The sequence below is a fragment of the Rutilus rutilus genome, assembly GCF_951802725.1.
Source record: "Rutilus rutilus genome assembly, chromosome: 23".
In the NCBI taxonomy this organism is placed as follows: domain Eukaryota; kingdom Metazoa; phylum Chordata; class Actinopteri; order Cypriniformes; family Leuciscidae; genus Rutilus; species Rutilus rutilus.
The window spans coordinates 4335001-4358358 of NC_140233.1; the positions used below are offsets into that span (position 1 = coordinate 4335001).

At 37.6% G+C, this 23358-nt stretch overlaps 1 protein-coding gene across 1 annotated transcript in view; it reads right to left on the bottom strand.

The window, feature by feature from the left end:
- The window catches only part of wnt7bb (wingless-type MMTV integration site family, member 7Bb), a 36787-nt gene extending 14781 nt beyond the window's left edge, over positions 1-22006 (bottom strand). The window contains exons 1-2 of the mRNA XM_084398002.1: positions 21840-22006; positions 11863-12089 (exon numbers count right to left, since the gene is read on the bottom strand). Of these exons, the coding sequence (XP_084254128.1) occupies positions 11863-12089; positions 21840-21922 (310 nt within the window). The 5' untranslated portion in view covers positions 21923-22006. The remainder of the gene's footprint in view (positions 1-11862; positions 12090-21839) is intronic.
- Between the last annotated feature and the right edge of the window lie 1352 nt (positions 22007-23358).

Consider the following 23358-nt stretch of genomic DNA (forward strand, 5'->3'; position numbering starts at 1 on the left):
CACACACACACACACACACACTCACACACATTCACTCACTCACACACACTGATTCACACACACATACTCTCTCACACATACTCTCACACACACACACACACACACGCAGACTCACACACACACACACTCACACATGCAGACTCACACACACATACTCTCTCACACATACTCTCTCACACACACACACAGACTAACATGCAGACTCACACACACACACACACTCACTCACACACACATGCAGACTCACACACACACACACTCACACACATTCACATATTCACTCACACACTCACTCTCACACATATACACAAACTCCCACACTCTTACACTCACACACTCTCACACACACTCACACACACACACACACATGCAGACTCACACACACACACTCACACACATTCACATATTCACTCACACACTCACTCTCACACATATTCCCACACTCTTACACTCACACACTCTCACACACACTCACACAAACACACACTCACTCACTCAAACACGGGCTGTTCTGGTCTGACACACACCAGGTCAGCAGAATACAGCAGATCTCCTGAACTGATGCACTAGCTGACGCTTTACACACACAATGTTGCCGATCAACGACACATGACTGCTGAAGTCCACGAGCGCTGTGTTCCAGCACTGACTGCAGTTCATCACCGTGGAGCAGATCTTTGATCACTCCTGCTCTATTGTTCAGAGCCGCTCACATCTTTCAGATCAGAGATCAGTGTTCAGGACACATGCAAATCAGGCTCTTTATCTTCAGTGTCCATGATGAGGGTCAAAGTCTGGCCAATCAGAGACGAGCGATGAGGGTCTGATAGTGACAGGCAGACTTTTATCGGATGTTCCCAAATCCTGTTTCCATGCACACAAACACACACACACACACACACACAGTCGCTGAATCAGCACTGTCCTCTATTCACACACACACGGCCCTGCACCACTTCAACACACACACACTCACAGAAATACATAAATAATAATCTCTCTCTCTCTCTCTCTCTCTATATATATATATATATATTTATTATTATTATTATTATTATATATGTTATTTATACTTTTATTGTAGTTTCTCATTTTAATTGATTATATTATAAATGTAAATATTATATATAATATATACATACACATATAAATAATCAATTAAACACAAATAAAAATTATAAATAGTATACAATGAATAAATAAATATTAGACAATATATATATATATATATAGTTTTTATTATTCTATATGTTTATGTATACTATTTATACTTTTATTTTTGTTTCTTATAATTATTCTTTAATTTTTATTGATATTATAAATGTAAATATTATTAATATAATATAATCATAATAATTTAAACATAAATAAAAATGATAATAAAATAACAATAAAAGTATAAATATATACATAAAATTATAAATGAAACAGCAAATAGTATGCATACAAATTGAATTAATTATATATTATATATGAATAATTATATATAAAATTATATATAAATATATAAAGTTATATATATATATAAAGTTATATATAAAGTTATATAATATATAAAATATCCATTTGTCGACTATCCATATTCATTTTTCTAAAAAGTTGGGAGTTCTGGAGGTAGAATATAGATAACGTATCTTTTCATTATTTTCCGACTTCTCTTGATCCCTGATGAGAACGTAATCCCTGACCGGCACTGAACACACACACACATCTCCACCCGGACACACTCATCCGTGTCTCTTCCCTGTTCCTTCAGGGTGACCGGACTAATCTACGCTTCATCAGTGACAGACGGGCGAGAGAGAGGCAGTGGTGAGGAACTCTGTTAATGCAGGAAAAGCTTCGGCTCTCAACATGTTCCAGGATTTAATGCAAGCTTATGATTCCAAGCAGTTCCTGACAGTAAATTCCATGTAAGCTGTTCAGGCGTTGGATTTCATGCTTAGACGCGTGTGCTTGAGATTTCCTTCTGATAACTGCGAATACTTCCTTCTCCTTCTCCTTCTCCTTCTCGTTCTGCTACACCGGGAAAAATGCTGTAGAAACAAGTTTCACTCAGGAATTGCTAGTGAATTTCACAATTAATTACTAATAAATTACAAATAACACACTGACTGAAGATGACAGAGACAAGTAGAACGACTGAAATAGTATTTTCTTGTAAAACATACTCCAATAATCTTTTACAGTGTGCATATCATGACATTATATATATATATAATGTCATGATATGCACTCTGTAAAAAATATTTTTTAATAATAATATATATAATATATAATAATACAATAATATAGATTTTTTTTTAATTATATCAAATAAAATAAAAAGTATATAATAATTTAATAATATATATAGGCCTATATATAATAAAAAATTAAATAAAAATGTAAAAAAAATACAAAATTATAATGAAAAGATTTTTTTGATAAATATAAGGATTAATTTTAAAGTATTTTTAATATTATTGTATTAAAATTATAAGAATTAGTTTTTAAATAGTATACATAAAGTTTTCCACACTTAAAACATAAATTAATTAATTAATTCATAATTATTATTATTATAATTAATTATTATATTAAAATGATAAGAATTAATATACTAATTATGAATAATTTAAATAGTATACATAATAATTAAATAAATATTACCCCCTTAAAAATTATTATATATTTTAATATATAATTACAAATATATATATATATATATATATATATATATATATATACCCCTTATATGGGTCAATGACGTGACGGGTCATTTTTTTGTCCAAAGGCCTTAATAATAATAATAATACTAAAAAAAACAAATATATAACATCCAAAGTATGTAAGGTAGTACAACTTGATCTCTTTTACTGAATCCAAAAGGTTTTAATTATATTTTACTACATATAAAGGTATTTTAAAGATTTTGAAGTGTCAAAAGGTCATTTGGTAAAACCGATCGGATATAGTAAATGTTTAAATGGAATAATACTGTTTTTAATAACTAAAGGACCTACAATAATACAAATATAAAGCAGATAAGGCTCTTTTTCTCCTTTCCCTGTGCAATGTTTTACTTGAATATGTTGGAGTGTTTAGAGTAGTCCAATAAATGATTACATTTATGAGATCAGTGATAATTGTATTTAATATTTCTTCTGTGGTACACACTATATACTCTCTCAACATCAATGTCAAATCAGTTTTTAACTTTCAAATCAGTGGTTACACCGAATGACTTTTTTGGTGACAAATTTTTTCCATCTTGTAAAAAATGACAAAACACAGTGTTAATTGATTGTACAAACCACAAAATATTATTGTTAACACCTATTTTAGGTGTCAGATATAGTTATATCTCCATTTTACACTTTTAAAAACCTTATTCGTCAATGACCCACATATTCAAATTTATCTGGATGCAACAGCGACTCAATGTCTACATTATATTTAGTGAAGAGGATCAAATGCTGTCGCGTGAAATCAGAATGCATTCTTCAGAATATTGCGTTTGATGAACTCTGCTCGGTCATAGACTGGACCTCACAGTAGTCTCAGTGTGTTGTTCGGCTTCGCTGGAGAGTAATTTGCGATTATGTTCAGCGGCTGGAGCGTTCCAGGAGGGTCTGATTTCACCACAAATGAAGAGCGAGAACAACTCGTTTTATTCACTGGCGATCGATGCGAAGAACGACAACATCCACAAGCGTTTCTCTTCTCCACTCGAGGAACGAGGGATTCATGCAGGAGCTCAGTCATTCCTTCATTATGAGTTTACTTTGGAAACACTCACAAAACAACTTTGATTTCTTTTTCTGTGGTCTGATACTCAATACCGAAATGAAAGAAGGCCTGACATTGTTCAGACGAAGCTTTAGTAACATAATTGCATAATTGTAACACATGAGACAGAGACGGATCACTATATAATCAATTATTTTGTTCTTTAGTAAAACATCTAATCATCTCAGATATTTCTCATAAAATGATTTGAGCTGGCTCTTTAATCAAATAATAATTTCTTATTTTGAAAATTATATATAATTATAATAATGATAAAAATGATAAGAATTAAAATAAATACACATAATTACATAATTAAATGAATATATATTCATTTCTATAATAATATGTATAATTAAAAAATAAAATTCCTCTCCTTTCACGTCCTGTGAAGGAAAAGGATCAATAAATAGCTATAAATAACTATATCAAATTATGTGAGCTGCTCTATAGCTCTAGACTCTTACTTGATGAATTTATTTTAATTTTAATTTAATTACATTTTTTCATAAAATAAATTCAAATTGAGTAAACAAACATTTATCAAATCAAATAATATGAATTAAAAATATACATATATATTTATTTATATATCAATTTAAATGGATTAAATACAAATTATAAGAATTAAAAGTATAAAAATATAAAATATATAAAATTAGTATAAAAATACATAATTACAATTGAATATATATATATATATTCATTTGTATAATAATATGTAAAGTTAAAAATCATTTATAAAATGCCTCTCCAATCATGTACTGCTTTGATTTTTATCATAATAAAGGAAAAAGCTAGAAAATATTTGATATAACTATAGTTCAATATCTCAATATCAGCCCAAAAATGTCCATTTGATGAGAATGATTGACTGTTGTTACAGCATCATCTGGGACAGCATTAATACGTCAATGAGAGAGCAGCTTCTGAGTGATAGAGACGGCTGTCGGTTCGGTCTCGAGAGTGTGTGTGAACTGTCTGACGCTGTATTCATCTTCTCCTGGGCGTTTAGGAGTGTGTTTGGGGAATGATTGTGAAGTCTTCATGTGTTCAGAGGCTCACCTGTCGAGAGCAAAGATGAGGAAGAGCAAGAGAGTCGAACTCTGATCATATTTCTCTGAAACTGCCCACAAACTCCTTTCACACGAGCGCCATCAATCACCTAGATTGCACACACACACACACACACACACACACACACACACACACACACACACACACACACACACACACACACACACACACCAGGAGAGGAAGAGGTGTGTGTGTGTGTGTGTGTGTGTGTGTGTGTGTGTGTGTGTGTGTGTGTGTGTGAGTGTGAGTGTGTGAGAGAGAGAGAGAGAGAGAGAGAGAGAGAGAGAGCGCAAGCGCTTCATTCTGTCAGCACCTTCACACACAGTGCACACACACACACACACACACACACACACACACACACACACACACACACACACACACTCACACACAGTATACACACACTTAACAGCCACTTAATCCCACTAAAAACTAACAGATATTATCAGGTTTTTCTTTTTCATTTTAGAAACACTTTTGTGATCTTAGATTATAGACACAATCAGCTTCATGAGACAATTAAAGAAACGGTTTGTGCAAAATAAATGAACATTCTCTACAAGACTTTAAATAGAGTTTAATGTTATTTAGGTTGCTAATGACACAATAGTCTAATAAAAACAAAAATGCAAATAATGGCAAAAATAATAAATTTTTAATAAAAAATAAATATAATATTTTATTAATATTATTTATATATATACAATTATATTATAATTTTGTATTTATTATTATTATTATTATTATTATATATTCATTATATGAATATACTTTGATACTTTTTGTATTGAATGAATATATTTATAATATAAAATATATAAAAAAATATATATACATATATAATACATGTTTTATTAAAGAAATATAAATAACATTATTATAATATATCTTATAATAAATAAAATAGCATATAAATGTTAAAGTCGGCATGAAACGGAAGTTGAGATTGTCATTTCTTTCTTGTTGTGACGTATATCCGAGTGAAACGGCTTCTGAAATTAGAAAAAAATGTAGGGCGGGGCTTGATTTCGTCCTTCGGGAATTGATTGGATCATTGGAGTTTGGGCGTTGCAAAGAAAATGGAGGCAGATTTGAATGCCAGTTTACATTCAGTTGTGGAGGATTTCTCTCCACCGGACTCCCCACCGTTACCCTCACATGAAGGATTTTTTTATTGAGGAGCCCGGCGACGAGAACGAGGACGAGCGGCTACATTTTCTAGACAGACACCGATAGCCGCACCCTCATCGGCTCTGGCCGCTCCCTCATCGGCTCTGGCCGCACCCTCATCGGCTCTGGCCGCTCCCTCATCGGCTCTGGCCGCTCCCTCATCGGCTCTGGCCGCTCCCTCATCGGCTCTGGCCGCTCCCTCATCGGCTCTGGCCGCACCCTCATCGGCTCTGGCCGCTCCCTCATCGGCTCTGGCCGCACCCTCATCGGCTCTGGCCGCTCCCTCATCGGCTCTGGCCGCACCCTCATCGGCTCTGGCCGCTCCCTCATCGGCTCTGGCCGCACCCTCATCGGCTCTGGCCGCTCCCTCATCGGCTCTGGCCGCTCCCTCATCGGCTCTGGCCGCTCCCTCATCGGCTCTGGCCGCACCCTCATCGGCTCTGGCCGCTCCCTCATCGGCTCTGGCCGCACCCTCATCGGCTCTGGCCGCACCCTCATCGGCTCTGGCCGCTACCTCATCGGCTCTGGCCGCACCCTCATCGGCTCTGGCCGCTCCCTCATCGGCTCTGGCCGCTCCCTCATCGGCTCTGGCCGCTCCCTCATCGGCTCTGGCCGCTCCCTCATCGGCTCTGGCCGCTCCCTCATCGGCTCTGGCCGCTCCCTCATCGGCTCTGGCCGCACCCTCATCGGCTCTGGCCGCACCCTCATCGGCTCTGGCCGCACCCTCATCGGCTCTGGCCGCACCCTCATCGGCTCTGGCCGCACCCTCATCGGCTCTGGCCGCTCCCTCATCGGCTCTGGCCGCACCCTCATCGGCTCTGGCCGCACCCTCATCGGCTCTGGCCGCTCCCTCATCGGCTCTGGCCGCTCCCTCATCGGCTCTGGCCGCTCCCTCATCGGCTCTGGCCGCTCCCTCATCGGCTCTGGCCGCTCCCTCATCGGCTCTGGCCGCTCCCTCATCGGCTCTGGCCGCTCCCTCATCGGCACCCTCATCGGCTCTGGCCGCTCCCTCATCGGCTCTGGCCGCTCCCTCATCGGCTCTGGCCGCTCCCTCATCGGCTCTGGCCGCACCCTCATCGGCTCTGGCCGCACCCTCATCGGCTCTGGCCGCTCCCTCATCGGCTCTGGCCGCACCCTCATCGGCTCTGGCCGCACCCTTTCGCCATGGCACGTGACCGAAAGAGAAGAGAGGTCGTTTCGAGGGGGGAGGGAAGGTAATATATTTGATTAAAGATTATAAGGGTACATGAATTTAAAAAAAAATAATGAAGTGCACAGATAAATCATTTATAATAAACACTACAATATTATTACATATAAAAAGAAGATTTGTCAAATTTGATTTCATGCCGACTTTAAAAGATTTTAATATATAGAATTACTATAGAATTTATTAATTATTATTATCAATACAGTATATAATTATATATAACTTTTGATATTTTTTGTATTAAATGTAATGTAGCCTACTTATAAAAACTACAATATATTATAAAAGTAACTATAATACAATAAAATAAAAAATATATACCATGGTGTACAGATTCTGTCACTGAACTCGTTGCAATGCATCTGCTGTCTTCTCTATGATGCAGTGCTTCAGTAATTTGGATTATGAAGCTTCTGTCATTCTGCAGAATATTTATTCACAGACCGTTTCTGAAACTGAGGATCCAACTCTTGGCCCTTTTCTTTCGCCTGAAACCGAATCCTTCCTCGAGTCAATTCTTCAGGCGCTCTGAAACTCTCAATAAATGAAGTTCCTAAACGCAAGTTAGGGAGGAGTGAGCCCATCTAATCTTTCAATCAACAGCCTGAGTATATAAGCAGCCGCTTACCTCTCTCTTGCATCAGCTGTTCCAGTATCCCTCCACCTCCCCAAACTCCACCTTCATCTCAGGTACCTTGCCCTTCAATTATCATATCCTACTTTTAGCCACTGGGGGGGTATATCAAAGCTCGAGTTGAAGCTGCTTCATCGAGCCCCTCTTCAGTGGACAGCAAGCCAAATAAGTTTAACCTAATATCTTAAAGATTTTATGGGCAAACAAACTCGTTAACCCAGCTATTAATGTGCGCCGCAGAGAACAGCCAAAACTGACCGGAGAGAGAGAGAGAGAGAGAGAGAGAGAGAGAGAGAGAGAGAGAGAGAGAGAGAGAGAGAGAGAGAGAGAGAGAGAGAGAGAGAGAGAGAGAGAGAGAGAGAGAGAGAGAGAGAGAGAAAGAGAGAGAGAAAGAAAGAGAATTAACTCTGCGGTCTGTTGATCATCATCTCTTCGAAACAACAGGAATCTAGCGAGCTCCTTACGAGCAGGAACAATTTAGTGGTTACAATCTGGAGGATTTACAATTAGAAAAAATCCCTGAGTCTCCGCGCATGAGGCGTTTCATGCCGTCTATTATGAGTGGACTGAGATATTCCTGGAATCGCTGCAGCTTCTAAAGAGCGACTAAAACATCGGTTTTAACGTCATTTACCAATGAACTCAAGTACAAATCAACTCTCAAAAGGCTTTTAACTGCAAAAACGCTCCACATCGCAACACGCATTAACCGTTCTAGAGCAACTGTGAACGTCACAACACAAGCTAGCCATCGAAACTGTTTTGGCAACACAAAACGGACACTTCACAGGCTTCACGGACAGAAACACATGTTTGTTTTGCAGGGAATGAGACGGTGAATGTGTTTCAGATCTGCAGTTACTACGTCAAAGTGACATGTTCACTTATCGTCGTACCGAAACGGAAAAGGAGCCACATATGCATGACATTACTAATGCCTCCATTAGTTCAGAGGTGAACTCTACACTCTTGAAATAGGTTTTAAGAGTTTATTGTCCTTTTGCATAATCAATAAAGCATAAAAAGTCGATGAGACATGCAAAACATTAATAAATGCACCAACAAGCGTAAAGTCTGCACACCTTCAAGTGAAACAGGATAATCAATGAAAAACAGAAGAAAAAAAAATGTAGGATGGGACTTGATTTAAAGGGGTGGTTGATTATGATTTGACTTTTCTAACTTTAGTTAGTGTGTAATGTTGCTGTTTGAGCATAAACAACATCTGCAAAGTTACGACGCTCAAAGTTCAAAGCAAAGGGAGATATTTTATTTTACAGAAATCGTTTTTTAAGGACTACAACAAACGGCTGGTAGAGACTACACGAGCTTCCTCCCGGGTTAGTGACATCACTAACCCTAAAATTTACATAAACTCCGCCCCCAGAACACGATTTATAGATTATCTAGACAGAATTTGCTAATCAATGACTAGAAGATAACTACACACAAGCTACATAAGTTCATCAACTAACCATTCAGAAATATTGTCTACATGTCGCCACTTCTTCTTGAGTCTCTCCATCTTTGTCTGACTCCGGTTTGAACATAAAAGGCTAAAAGTTTTTGAAATTTTCAGTGCATGTCTGTGTGAGGTAAAAGGACACACGCTCTTGAAGCTCCGCCCCCTGCGCCGGGAGCAGCAGCTCATTTGCATTTAAAGGGACAGACACAAAAACAGTGCGTTTTTGCTCACCCTCAAAAAGTGACAACTTTAACATGCTATATACAAATATCTGTGGGGTATTTTGAGCTAAAACTTCACACACACTCTGGGGACATCAGAGACTTATTTTACATCTTGTGAAAAGGGCATTATACCACCCCTTTAAACAATCAAAAATGGATTGGACTGTGAAAAGTGGGTGTGGCGTCAATGATGTCATGGTGGTTGGAGGGGAGGAGTTTAAAGTTGGAGGGATTCATGATGTCAGTTGGAAAAAAAAACAATACATTCTGATACAAAAAGTTTTTGTTTGCACTGAAGAATTCTACACATAAAAGAGTCTTAAAAATGTTACAACTAGACACCATGTTGTACTTTGCATCTGATGGATAAAATAGCCTACCTTAGTACCAATTTTCAAAAAAAATGCTCAACTTAATAAATTTAGGTTTTACAGAAAAAAAAAAGACATTTCAAAAGATTGGTGATACTGAGCGCCACTCAGGAAAACTATCGATCTTAAGTTAGCCCTACTTAATTTTTTTGCATCACCAAGAAACACTTTTCAGTCAGTATAATTTACAACCAAAAAAAAAAAGAAGCTTGTTTTGTTGTGCAGGCTTAAAAATATGGATTCAGAAGAACGAAACCGGCATAATCTACCGTTTTACTACATGCAAAGCTGCTTAGACTACAGGACTCCCTGCAAACTGCAATAAAAGCTGTTTATAAATGAGATTTCCATCAGTTGTATTTTTGGACGAGAGTAAACAAGCCCTTCAAGCAAAGTTCAAAGATTCACCACAGAAGTGTAAAATTTCAAAGGAACTGCGATGCGTTTAGTGGGGTTGAAGTGATGGAAGTTTACAGAGCGTTTTGGTGTGAAGTCACAGTCTGACCGCAGTTAAACAGCGACAAAACGCTTTCAAATGAGGGGAAATGTATAAACGACGAGTGTAAAAGAGCAAAGTGCCCTGCAACCCACTCAGGAATGCCTCTTCACACAAAAGCCATGAAAATGCAAATGTTTGCCAGGTTTGTAGCTCATTTCGACTGTATAAACACAACGAGGAGAGAGATCGCGTGAAAAAGAGCGACAGAACTTTCATGGCAGGGTCTTCAATGGTCAATGCATTCACAATATAAGCTTTGCTGGCGTTTTCTAAAGTATAAAACTCATTCTGCAGTGTTCGGTTGAATATCATCCAGGTTTATGGTGCACACAATTCTGTACCAACTGCATACTATATATAGCAGAAGTAGTTCAAATCAAATTTTCATGCAGTAATCCGTAGCTGATAGCATCTTTTTAACCTAGTGTGTATGTGTACGGTCAATGTGTAATCAAATGAATAGAGATGAATCAGCACTATATTAATCACAGCAACACAAACATGCTTTCGCAAGCCTTTGAGGCTCAAGTGTGTGCATGCAAACCATGCTGGGTTCGCCCACAGCACAAAGACACACTCCTTTCATATCAGCACATTTGCCCGTTTCTGAGTTCAGAGTTTTTGTCACAGTAAAACACTGAATCCTGTGTAATCAAAGCAGCATTTGTACTAGACGCTTATCTTCACAACACTAGTTCATCACAAAACACGCTTTAATCATCGTAACAGGCATCCCAAAAAATCTTGAACAACATCCACATCTACATCAGGTATAAAGCGTCACAGAAATGACATTTACCTGATAATGTTCATCCCATTAGTCACATTCAGCCCTGCCCAAAATCAAAGAAATGTTCTGCATAAAGAATTTTTAAAGTATCCTTTTAGTCAATCATTTGATCCCTTAAGACTCATCTTTGATCACCAAAATGACATATTTAATTGAAAATGAAAATTTCTTCATGCCTTAAAATTCACCAACTAACCATTCAGAAACATCCTGTTGCTTCTACATGTTGTCACTTCTTCTTGAGTCTCTCCATCATTGTCTGACTCCGGTTTAAACATGAACAGTGCATGTGTGTGTGAGGTAAAAGGACACAAGCTGTTGAAGCTCCGCCCCCTGTGCCGGGAGCATCAGCTCATTTGCATTTAAAGGAACAGACACAAAAACGGTGCGTTTTTGCTAACCCTCAAAAAGTGACAATTTTAACATGCTATATACAAATATCTGTGGGGTATTTTGAGCTAAAACTTCACACACACACTCTGGGGACATCAGAGACTTATTTTACATCTTGTGAAAAGGGCATTATACCACCCCTTTTAAAAGAGAGCCGAATGTACTGTTATTGAACAAAATATTGTTTGAATGCAGATCTTAGTCCACACCACCCTGAAAACAAACCCTTCGTGACAAAGACCTGCGACGACCACTGACCTACTCGCAGCTCCTGCCCGAAGACCGTGCGTTCGCCCAGCGCCGAGCAGTTCCAGCGCCCGTAGCGAAACTGGTACTGGCACTCGTTGATGCCCAGCTGTGCCCCTTCTCCGATCACTATGATGGCGTCGGGCCGGCTCTGACAGATGGCACGCTGGCGGGGCGCGAGACCCGGGATCTTATTACAGATGATGTTCGCACCAAGAGCCACCACAGAAGAAAGAGCCCTGTGGGACAAAAGAGACAAAACCAAAGAGTAAAGAAAGGGGATGGACATTAATGAGAGGCTTGCATCACAGGGGCTACGTTTACATGCACAACTTTAATTTCAATTGGACTCAATTCATTCCGATTGATGAATCTGAATGTAGTGTTTACATGAACGCTAAACGTGATTGGGTTGATGTGCGCGTTTATATGTCAAAAGCTTCAAATCGGAATTGATTATAAATAATATAATGAATACTGAATATAAATTACTTATAAATCTAAGTAATATACAGTTTCTCTTACATTGGTTCTTTATTTTTTTTAAACAGCAAGTAATATTTATCCATTTCTGGTCATAATTTGGAGTAAATGAGCATGTGAACCGTTGTGTCGTGCTGCTTATATTTATCACACAGTAAAAATGCCCAAAACCAGTCGTCTGTGGATGAGAATCCAAAACAAGTTTCAATCCGATCGAGTTCAATCGGATCAATTAAAGTGTTTACATGAAGGCTTTTCAGTCCGATTGAGCCGTCAATCCGATTACTAACGGATTATTTGGTTGCATGTAAATTTAGCCAGTGTTGAAGGTTGGTTAAAGTCACCATGAAATAAAATTTTACATTTCTTACTTTATTATGGAATATTGCCGTGTTTATTATAAATGATTCATCCGTGCACCTCCTTATTGTTTTTAAATTCATGTGCCTCGTAATCATGAATCATAATAAATTCCCATCGCTCTTGCAGCAACATCTCTTCTCTTCTCTGATGACGTGTTGTCCTATTCTGCTCTACAGTTTCGTTTTGGATCATTCTATTCTGATTTTACGGGCGGGACAACCTGTCACTCCACCAATAGCAAACCACAACCATCCAATCAAATCCCAATGATAAAATCAAGCCCCGCCCTACATTTGTTCTTGTTCCAGAAGCCGTTTCACTCGGATATACGTCACAACAGGGAAGAAAAGACCAGCGAAACTTCTATTTCATGCTGACTTTAAGCATCCACAGTAGTTCAAAATGTAGAATTAAAAACAGTTATTAAAGATCTAACCACAACAAAGCATAGAATATATTAGAATATCATAGAATAACACATAATCGCAGACTCGAAAAGAACTATAATTAATGAAATAGACATTAAAAAACTGAACAGTAATGAATAAAATAGAACTGAATAGACCAGAACATAACTGAACATAACATAGAATAGAAGCGAGTACAATATAATTGATCAAAATAGAATAGAATTGAACAGAAGTGATTAGGCCAACGCTATATTAAAAAACTTTAATATAGAATAGAATCAACAGGACAGAATAGAATAGACCAAGACATAACCGTATAGCAAAATAGGACAAAAACAAATATAATAGAAAACAAAAACATAACTGAATGTGAATGAATAAAATAGAATTGAATAAACCAGAACAGCATTAATGAACATGACAGAATAAAGTGAGCTGAATGTAATTGAACAAAACAGAATAGAAGTGAATAGACAAAAGCATAACTGTAATATAGAACAGAATCAGAATAGAATAGACCAAGACAACTGTAGCGCAGAATAGGACAAAAACAAATAGAATAGAAAAAAAACAAATTAACATGACTGAATAAAATACAATAGATCTGAATAGACCAGAACAGCAATAACTGAACATGACATTTAATTAAAGTGAGTAGAATGTGACTGAACAAAACCGAATAGAATTGAACAGAAGTGATTAGGCCAACGACAAACTTTAATATAGAATAGAATCAACATGACAGAACAGAATAGACCAAGACATAAACGTATAGCAAAATATGACAAAAACAAACAGAAAATAAAATAAATCATAACTCAATGTGAATAAATAAAATAGAATTGAATAGACTAGAATAGCCTAATTTGACAGCAGAATGTCATTTAACAAAACAGAATAGAATTGAACAGAAGTAAATATGCAAAAGCATAACTGTAACATATAGAATCAGAAAACAATAGACCAAGGCAACTGTAGAGCAGAATTGGACAATAACAAATAGAATAGAAAAAACAACTGAACGTGAATGAATAAAATACAATAGAACTGTATAGACCAGAGCAGCATAAGTGAACATGACAGAATAAAAGTGAGCTGAATGTAATTGAATAGAATTGAACAGAAGTGAATAGACAAAAGCATAACTGCAACATAGAATCGAACCAGAATAGAATAGACCAAGTCATAAAGACAGAACAAAAATAGGACAAAAACAATTAGAGAAGACGAAGAGAAACACTGCTGAATGTGAATGAATAAAAAGTACAATAGAATTGAATAGACCAAAACAGCATAAATGAACATGACGGAATAAAAGTGAGCAGAATGTAAGAATAGAGCTGAACAGAAGTGAACAGTAATTTAGAATATAATCAGAATAGAATAATCCAAAACATAACTGTAGAGCAGAATAGGGCAAACACAAATAGAATAGAAATGAAAAACATAACTGTATGCGAATTAATAAAATCAAATAGAATTAAATATACCAGAACACGACATGATAGAATAAAACTGAAGAGAATATAATTGAACAAAACAGAACCCCGCCACAACTGAACATGATAGAGTAGAATTAAAGCAATAAAGCATAACTGAATAGAATAGAAAAGAACAGAACTGGAATACTACACACATAACAGAACAGAATAGAACAATGTGGTACTGGTTATAAAGATCAGATTTTTCATGCCCCTTTTTTCGATTCTCGTCATATTTTCATGCAACTGTGACCACACAAAGTGGGTCGTGTTCCAAACGCACACATCTCTGTCATCACGGGGCTTTTGGTGTTGATACAGCCCTCGACAGCGCTCTTAAAATGCACGCCGAGTATTTTCTCCACTCTGTTTGCATGAGCTAAACTCTGTTTACGAGCATTGAACCCGTTCAGATATGTGCCTTTCAAACATGTCAGAGACGAGGGCTGTAAAAACTCATGCAAAAACGCATGCCAACTTTGAAGAATGACGTCACCGGCCGCGAGGACTCCACCGCAAGCGAGGCGAGTTGCAACAAGCAATGCGTGTGTCAGCAAAAAAAAAAAAGGCACGCAGGAGTGGACGGGTCGGGAGAATAGCTGCGACTTATGGATTCCACGTCAAAATAGATCAAACAGTGCGGAACAAAGACCAGGAATGTTCATTGGAAATCGGATACGGCTGGTTTGATTCTTTTCTGGTTTTGTGTTTCCATGTCCACAAAGGCTTAAGAATTACTCTTAAATACAAAAGCACATGTGTGATGAAGTCGAGGGTCTGTGTTTAAGAAACATCTCCTGTTTCTGCATATAATGGGAGTTGCGAGGGGCGAGCGGCTAAAAGTGTGTGTTTATTTAAACCCTTCTGCGAACACAAACTAACACTCAACCACACGTTAATATATCGCCTCCAAAGCCTTCCAAACCCGGGCATTAAGTGAGCCGCTATGAGGAATATGAAGTTTTGCTGCCAAATCTATAGATCTGTTCCAAACCTAGTGAGCTTCAAACCTAGAGAGCATCAAAGGCACGTTCAAAAAGTACTAACGAACCTGATGTAGGCCGAATTTTAAAGGACGCATCCCATGTATCCTTTGTAATCCCAGGATGCAATGCAAAATGCTTCTAAATGGCAAAGTGAGATAAATATTGATTGTAAATATGGTTACAATAACTGATCAAAAGTGACAGTAAAGACATTTATAATGTTACAAAAGATTCTGTTGAGAAAAGGTTTGAAGCAGCACGACTTTTCTCAACATTGCTAATAATCATAAATGTTTCTTGAGCAGCAAATCAGCATATTAGAATGATTTCTGAAGGATCATGTGACGCTGAAGACTGGAGTAATGATGCTGAAAATTCAGCTTTGATCACAGGAATAAATTATATTGTAACAGATATTCACATAGAAAACAGTTATTTTAAATATATATATATATAATATTTAACCAATTTTAATGTATTTTCAATTAGACTTGTTTCAAAAACATTAAAAAAATATTTTGAGCAGTAGTGCATATTTCATTAAATATCCTTAAATAAAAAAAATCCTTTTCCCCAATATGCCAAACTCTGTTGAAATCAAATCGGGAGTCAAATCTCTCATTTGCTTCACTATTTGCGTTCAAATCAGTCACTTGGTTTCGTTTTATTCAGGATGCTACCCGAAGTATACAACACAGCTCACGAGGGTTTGAAGCGTGCTGCAACTGCATAACAACACCCTGGCAACCACACCGTAGCACCTGCATAACAACACCCTGGCAACCACATAACGAGCTACAAAACACTCCAAATATTGTAGCTAGCAACTGCTTAACATCACCCTTGCAACCACATAACAAACAAAACACTCAAAACACTTTAGCAACAGAATAACAACACCCTGGCAAACACATAATGAGCTACAAAACACTCAAAACACCTTAGCACCTGCATAACAACACCCTGGCAACCACATAACGAGCTACAAAACACTCAAAATATTGTAGCTAGCAACTGCATAACATCACCCTTGCAACCACATAACAAACAAAACACTCAAAACACTTTAGCAACAGCATAACAACACCCTGGCAACCACATAACGAGCTACAAAACACTCAAAACACCTTAGCAACTGCATAACAACATTAGCAACTGCATAACAACACCCTGACAACCCCACCATAGCAACTGCATAAAAACACCCTGGAAACCACATAACGAGCTACAAAACACTCAAAACACTGTAGCAACTGCATAACACCCTGGAAACCACATAACGAGCTACAAAACACTGTAGCAACTGCATAACAACATAAGAAACCGCATAACACCCTGGCAACCACACCATGGCAACTGCATAACAACACCCTGGAAACCACATAACGAGATACAAAACACTCAAAACACCTTAGCAACTGCATAACAACATCAGCAACTGCATAATAACACCCTGACAACCCCACATAGCAACTACAAAAAAACACCCTGGCAACCACATAACGAGCTACAAAACACTCAAAACACTGTAGCATCTGCATAACAACACCCTGGCAACCACACAACAAGCTACAAAACACCTTGGCAACCACACAACAAGCTACAAAACACTCGAAACACCGTAGCAACTGCATAACACCCTGGAAACCACATAACGAGCTACAAAACACAGTAGCAACTGCATAACAACATAAGAAACCGCATAACACCCTGGCAACCACACCGTAGCAACTGCATAACAACACCCTGGCAACCACATAACGAGCTACAAAACATTCAAAACGCCATAGCAACTGCATAACAACACCCTGGCAACCACATAACGAGCTACAAAACACTCGAAACACCGTAGCAACTGCATAAAACCCTGGAAACCACATAACGAGCTACAAAACACAGTAGCAACTGCATAACAACATAAGAAACCGCATAACACCCTGGCAACCACACCGTAGCAACTGCATAACAACACCCTGGCAACCACATAAGGAGCTACAAAACACTCAAAACACCGTAGCAACAGCATAACAACACCCTGGCAACGACATAATAAGCTACAATGTGCAATGTGCACAAATGTCAAAAATAGCCACACACACATGCACACACACACACACACACACACACACACACACACACACACATATATAATGTTTTTTTTTTCTTTTTTGTTGTTGCCATGTGTGATTTGGATGATGAGACTAAATGATTTGCAAGACTAGTCATCACATAGCTTCATCTGCAAATGTTTTTTTCCCATAGCTACATAAATCAGATTGTGGACCACAGAACATGCTGCTTTAGAAACAAATGAAATGCTCCACCCTTTTTTTCATATTTATTTGGCTTTCATTTAAAACCTCTTATTATGGCTGTCCTGCTCATCCACAGTCATAAAGTACCAACTGACGTTGTTTCTGGTTAAACAAGTGATGTCTTCGGTTAAACAAGTTGAACATAGACCGTATCCTTCAGAGCAGGTTATAGTGATGTAAACCTGAAGAAAAGTCACACATCGCTTGATTTAATATCTCACAGTAACATTGATAAGAGTGCTTTTTTGCTGGTCTTCTGTTTATCACATACTTTGCATTGTTTAATCTCATAATAGTAAATCTCAACAATGTCTCAAACTGTGGCAAGATACCAAAGTCTGCGACCAAAACACAGAAACTCCAACATTTCTCATCACACTTCCCTTTTAAACATTCACTTTCTCCTTAACTTTATATAGCTCCGTAATGAGGAAAATGATTGTTTAAGAAAAACTATTAAGATGCACATCAACCTCAACCTCTTAAAATACAAATCACAACCTGCTAGCTGCATGTTTAATGGTTTCTTAACAAGTCTTTTCTGACCACACAGGTAACGCAGGATGTTTTAACTCCGACAAAACACGCAACGTATTTTCCCATCTGAAAATAACCGTGTTTTTTTACCAAGCGACCCTACACTTAAATATAGCCCCAAATGTAAGTTTAATTGTGGTCCATTTAAAATATGACTAAATAAATCAGTTCTGTCTCACCAGGAAGATTTCAAACATGAGTAGGATTTCCTGGTAAATGAGGAATAAATAATCCCCAGGATGAGTAAATGCACTCTACTTTTAAACACAAGAAAATAAATGTTCCCTGTGCGCTTGGCTCCAGCTATCACCCAGTCCATTCTACTTAAAACAAATCCTGCTAAAACAAACTCTAAACTACCAACATGGATGAACTGGCACCAGAAAACTCTCAAACCTCAGACTACATCTCCAAAAAATGGAAATGGGACTTTTATAGGCTTAGTTATACGTCTAAAACGGCAGTTTATTAAAGCTACGTCTCTTTCGGAATAGCAAAGGATCTTTCATACTAATAATGGGACAGAGTGAATTGATATTTTTCAGAAGATAAGTTGGTTTTTTTATCTCTGCTATGATGGCGGGTGGTTTTAGGAGGGTGAATTATGGGGATTTGTTTAAAAATAAATTGTAATATCTTTATTTTTACACAAATGCTCCATGTCTGAAATCTGGAAACTGTAAGTAACTCTCAAAAAAAAAAAGTTGTTCCTACTTTTCCAGTACAAATATCTACACATTTTAAAATCAAGATACATTTACTTGAGAAGCAAAATTTCTTAAGATATTAAGTCTTGTTTTTCTGGGAAAAGAAAAGTATCAAAATTAGTCAAAGGTTTTGCTGAAAACAAGAGAAAAACAGAAAAATTATAACTTAATTCACAGGGAAATTTTTGATTTTTCTAACTAATTTTCAGCAACATTTTTATGAAACCAAGATTAAATATGTTATGGCATTTGTTAGCATCTCAAGTAAAAAATATCTTGATTTAAGAATGTTTAGACATTTGTACTGGAAAACAAGACAAAAATACTGGGAAAAAAAAAAACATTTTATTTAGCATTTAGGTATGCAACCCTTTTTTTTTTTTTTTACTTTTCCCACACCAAATTTTCCTCATAAAACTATTAAAAAGCATTCAGATGAAGTAGATTCACCCTGTGAGAGATTCCCTGATGCGTTTTCTTCCCCCAAAAAACTCAAACATGCCCATAACTATTAGCGAAAGCCACGTACTTCCTTTTTAACCTCCCTTTAAAAGCCATTAATTCCACAAAATGTATCGAATTTGCACTGTGCCGAATAAAGAGGGTTTAAAATGTAAAAGCAAACAATGGTGTCGTTCGTGATGTGCAAACCAACGCTATACATAGACTTACCCGCTTAAATGGCAACAAAAAGCCACATCTATTTTAAAAATTGAGTTTGGGGTCTCCAGAAAAATGATTTTCACAGAGCAGCTTAAAGACCAAATGCATCGCTGTCAGAAGCGACTAATATATATATAACTAATTATTTTGTGGAGCTCCATGTAAATATAGGGGAGACTGGGACTAGTTGTCACACATGGCAATTATCATAAGGGCTTTATCTCAGTAACTATAAAGCTTTACATTTAAAAGTCCAATTACACAAACACTTGTTTTCTCTAGCAATGCTTTGTGTTGTCTGTTAACTTTTTAGAATTCACACCTTTCTGAATTCTGTCTGCAAAAGTAAAATTCCAGTATGTTTAACACAAGAAACCCACAAAAACATCTATATATCTGAAATTTGGTGTATTATTATTATTATTTTATTTTTATTTTTTTGTGTGCAAGTTGTCACATGCATTTTATTCAATGTGCTAATTAATAATACCTGTGTTTGCCAAGTGCATGTATGTTTACTTCTACATTTTTGCTGTTTCATCATTTTTCATCCTCATTTACTGTTTACATTATGCTGAAAGGTCTTTAAATAGCTTTTAATATGACTGGAAAACCGCTTATGGTGTGACAACTTGCCCCAGCAATAACAGTTGTAATGTTTAATTGCTTGTTCGTACTCAAGACTTTGAGGTTTGTGACTAAACAGAAATAAACATGAACTGTGTGACAAGACAACTAGCCCCCATACTTCATTAGTATTAATGCAATCAATAGCATTTGCATGCAAAAGGTGTAACATTGATCCTGGTGCTGTTTACAGCAGGTGAAGGTTCAACTGAGAAACCGTCTGTCTGTAAAACCAAAGTAACTCATAATTGAACACACACACACTTTATATATGAATCTTACTGAACTTCTCTGCCACTCAGTGGCCAAATGAAATTCTCTCCCATTCAACACTTACATTTCCCAACCAGGACCAGATCTGCACTTTAACATCCTCTTCAACACTGTAACAAATAAAAAGGAGGTATTTCTATCTATCCTGACTCTAAAAAATGATTGTACCCTAGTCATATTAAACAATCTGCATGACTTGAATAAAACCTATGAACTTAGATGATGCACATTTTGAGGTCACCTAAAAAAATCAAACATTATTTACATTGTAGCATCATGAACTTATCAAGAGATCAAACTATCCATCAAAATACAGTCAAATTAAACCGAATCTTGCATTTGACCACATGAGCACAAGTGGAGCTTCTCAACACCATCATGACATCATTTATTAAGCTTATCTAAATATTAACTACCATATTTACTCAATCTATCACGAGTTCATTCAAGAAAACTCCCTCCCGACACAGAAGTCTCCCTATAGATCAATACTAAATGTTAATGTTTTATTAATCCATCATTGTACACAGTCAGTCAAAGGTTTGGACGTGTCAACTTGTTCTCTGCTGTGACTATTAACATTATAGTATAATAGTAACATGCTAAAAATTAAAAAAAAAGTCTGGGAATGATGTAGTGACCAACATATATCACACAAATGAAAACTACCCTAAATGTATCTGTCCAGTATTCAATACAATAAGACCCAAATTACTTTTTTTTCAGATGAGGATTCATCCAATGGGGTCTTATTTGATTACAACTGAATTTACCATTAAGTTCCAAATTCCAAATGGAATCCTGTACACATGGAAATTGCCACAAAAGCTTGCAGTAACTATAAAGCTTTCCGTTTAAAGTCTATGTTCCTTTGGGATTTTGTGAGGGATGCGTTTTAAAACAATATTACAGGAGATCCCATTCATGCTAAACACTTGTTAAGTGGTTTTCCATCAACTGTCCAACTAATACAGCTCAAAACATGCATTTAAATGTTAGTTTTGTAAATAAGCTTGCTGTATATATGTCTGTAAACCCCATGTTAAACATCTCTGCCATCGTTAGAAACAGTCAAATGTGCCCAAACTTTCGCCTGGTTTTGTATGAACGTGAAATACACAGATTTCGAGGTTAGTAAACTTACAGGTAGCTCCCGCTGGTGAGGATGAGGAAGATCTGCGGATAGTAGACAGACAGAAGCACACTGCGCGATGAGAAGAGGATCATGGTGACATATGGAGCGAACGGACGCTTTTCTGACGGGCTGAGAGAAACAAACGCGTTTAGTTCCCGTGATGTTCGGTAACGGAGCTTCCTTTACGCGGCGCGTAACTCCCAGACGCGTGTGTGTGCGAAGGAGGCGCGCTGTGTCATCGCGCAGTTCGTTCTGTCGGAGCGGGCTGATGGTTTTGGGGGGATTCGGGGATGGAAACAGAAGTGGCTCTCTCCTCTCCGGAGACTCCGGGCTGCCATTGGGCAGAGGACGGCACCATCACACCACCATCCGCCCACTTTTGGATAAAGGGGCCACTAGGGGCCACACTGACTGACATCGCGCCCGTGCCCGCTGGAGAGGTAACCGAGGCTCCCTAAAGCAAGCACAGCGTCACTTAAAGGTTTAAATACTATCACAAAAGTATGTAATGTATTTATTGCACAGACTTTGTGCGAATTCTTCCAAGGCTGCGTTGTAGTTTTTAGCGCGAAATGTGTCTAGTCTCGCGCAAACCAAATTGTAATTTTAGCGCGCCTCATAGGCCTACTATCCAAACGCAATTTAGAAGACTTTCTAAGTTAATAATGTGATAAACAATACGTATTCTGTCCATAGCGGTTGCTTATCTATTTAGCGACGTGACTTGTGTTCGTGAGCATTTATTAAACCTAGTAGCCTAGGTTTTTTTCACATGGCTCGCTGACTAAAATTGAATTCGCCGCGGTAGTCAACATAGCGACAGTAGAATCTCGAGTTTTCTGTTAGAATCTTTGAATTGACTGAACATTCTGAGATTACTTTTCACTTTGTTAACTTTTCCACTAGATGGCTTGTAGCAACAGCAGAACCGTTTTTTTGTAGTAGCCTACCTACTCAACTTTTTTTGTTGTTGCTTACTTCGGCTAATTGAATCCCTAGTGCTGCCTTCACGTGCTCGGAAATGTCTTACTTCCCACTTGTGAAGTCGTGATTACGAGCTCATCGCATTCCTATTTTGACTTGAGATCTTTAACTAGGAAACTAGCCGTGAAGACAAAACCTTTTTAGAAGAAAAAAAAAAACACGAGGAGAAGTTAACATATAGCCTACACTAGTCCTAAGACAAGCTATAAATCTGTAGGCCAGCTTTATTAATGCGCTGAGTGAAATGCTATGCTTGTACCTGCATGTGCTGTAGCCTATATGTCATGTTGGAGAAAGAGGGTGAAGGGGGTATAGTGACAGATATCAAGCCTCAGGGGTGACAAAACAGGTTTGACCTGACGAGACCCCACATTATCTGAAGATCTCAAGGCATGCTTTCAGTCATATGAGGTCTTGGGAGCAATCTTCTGTCTTCTAAAGATTGCATGATTAATCTCAGAGCTTTGACATAATGACAAACGTGCTTGCAAGAGGCCAGAAATGAGGAGAAAAAAGAGATTTTCTATTTTATAAGTTACCGTAA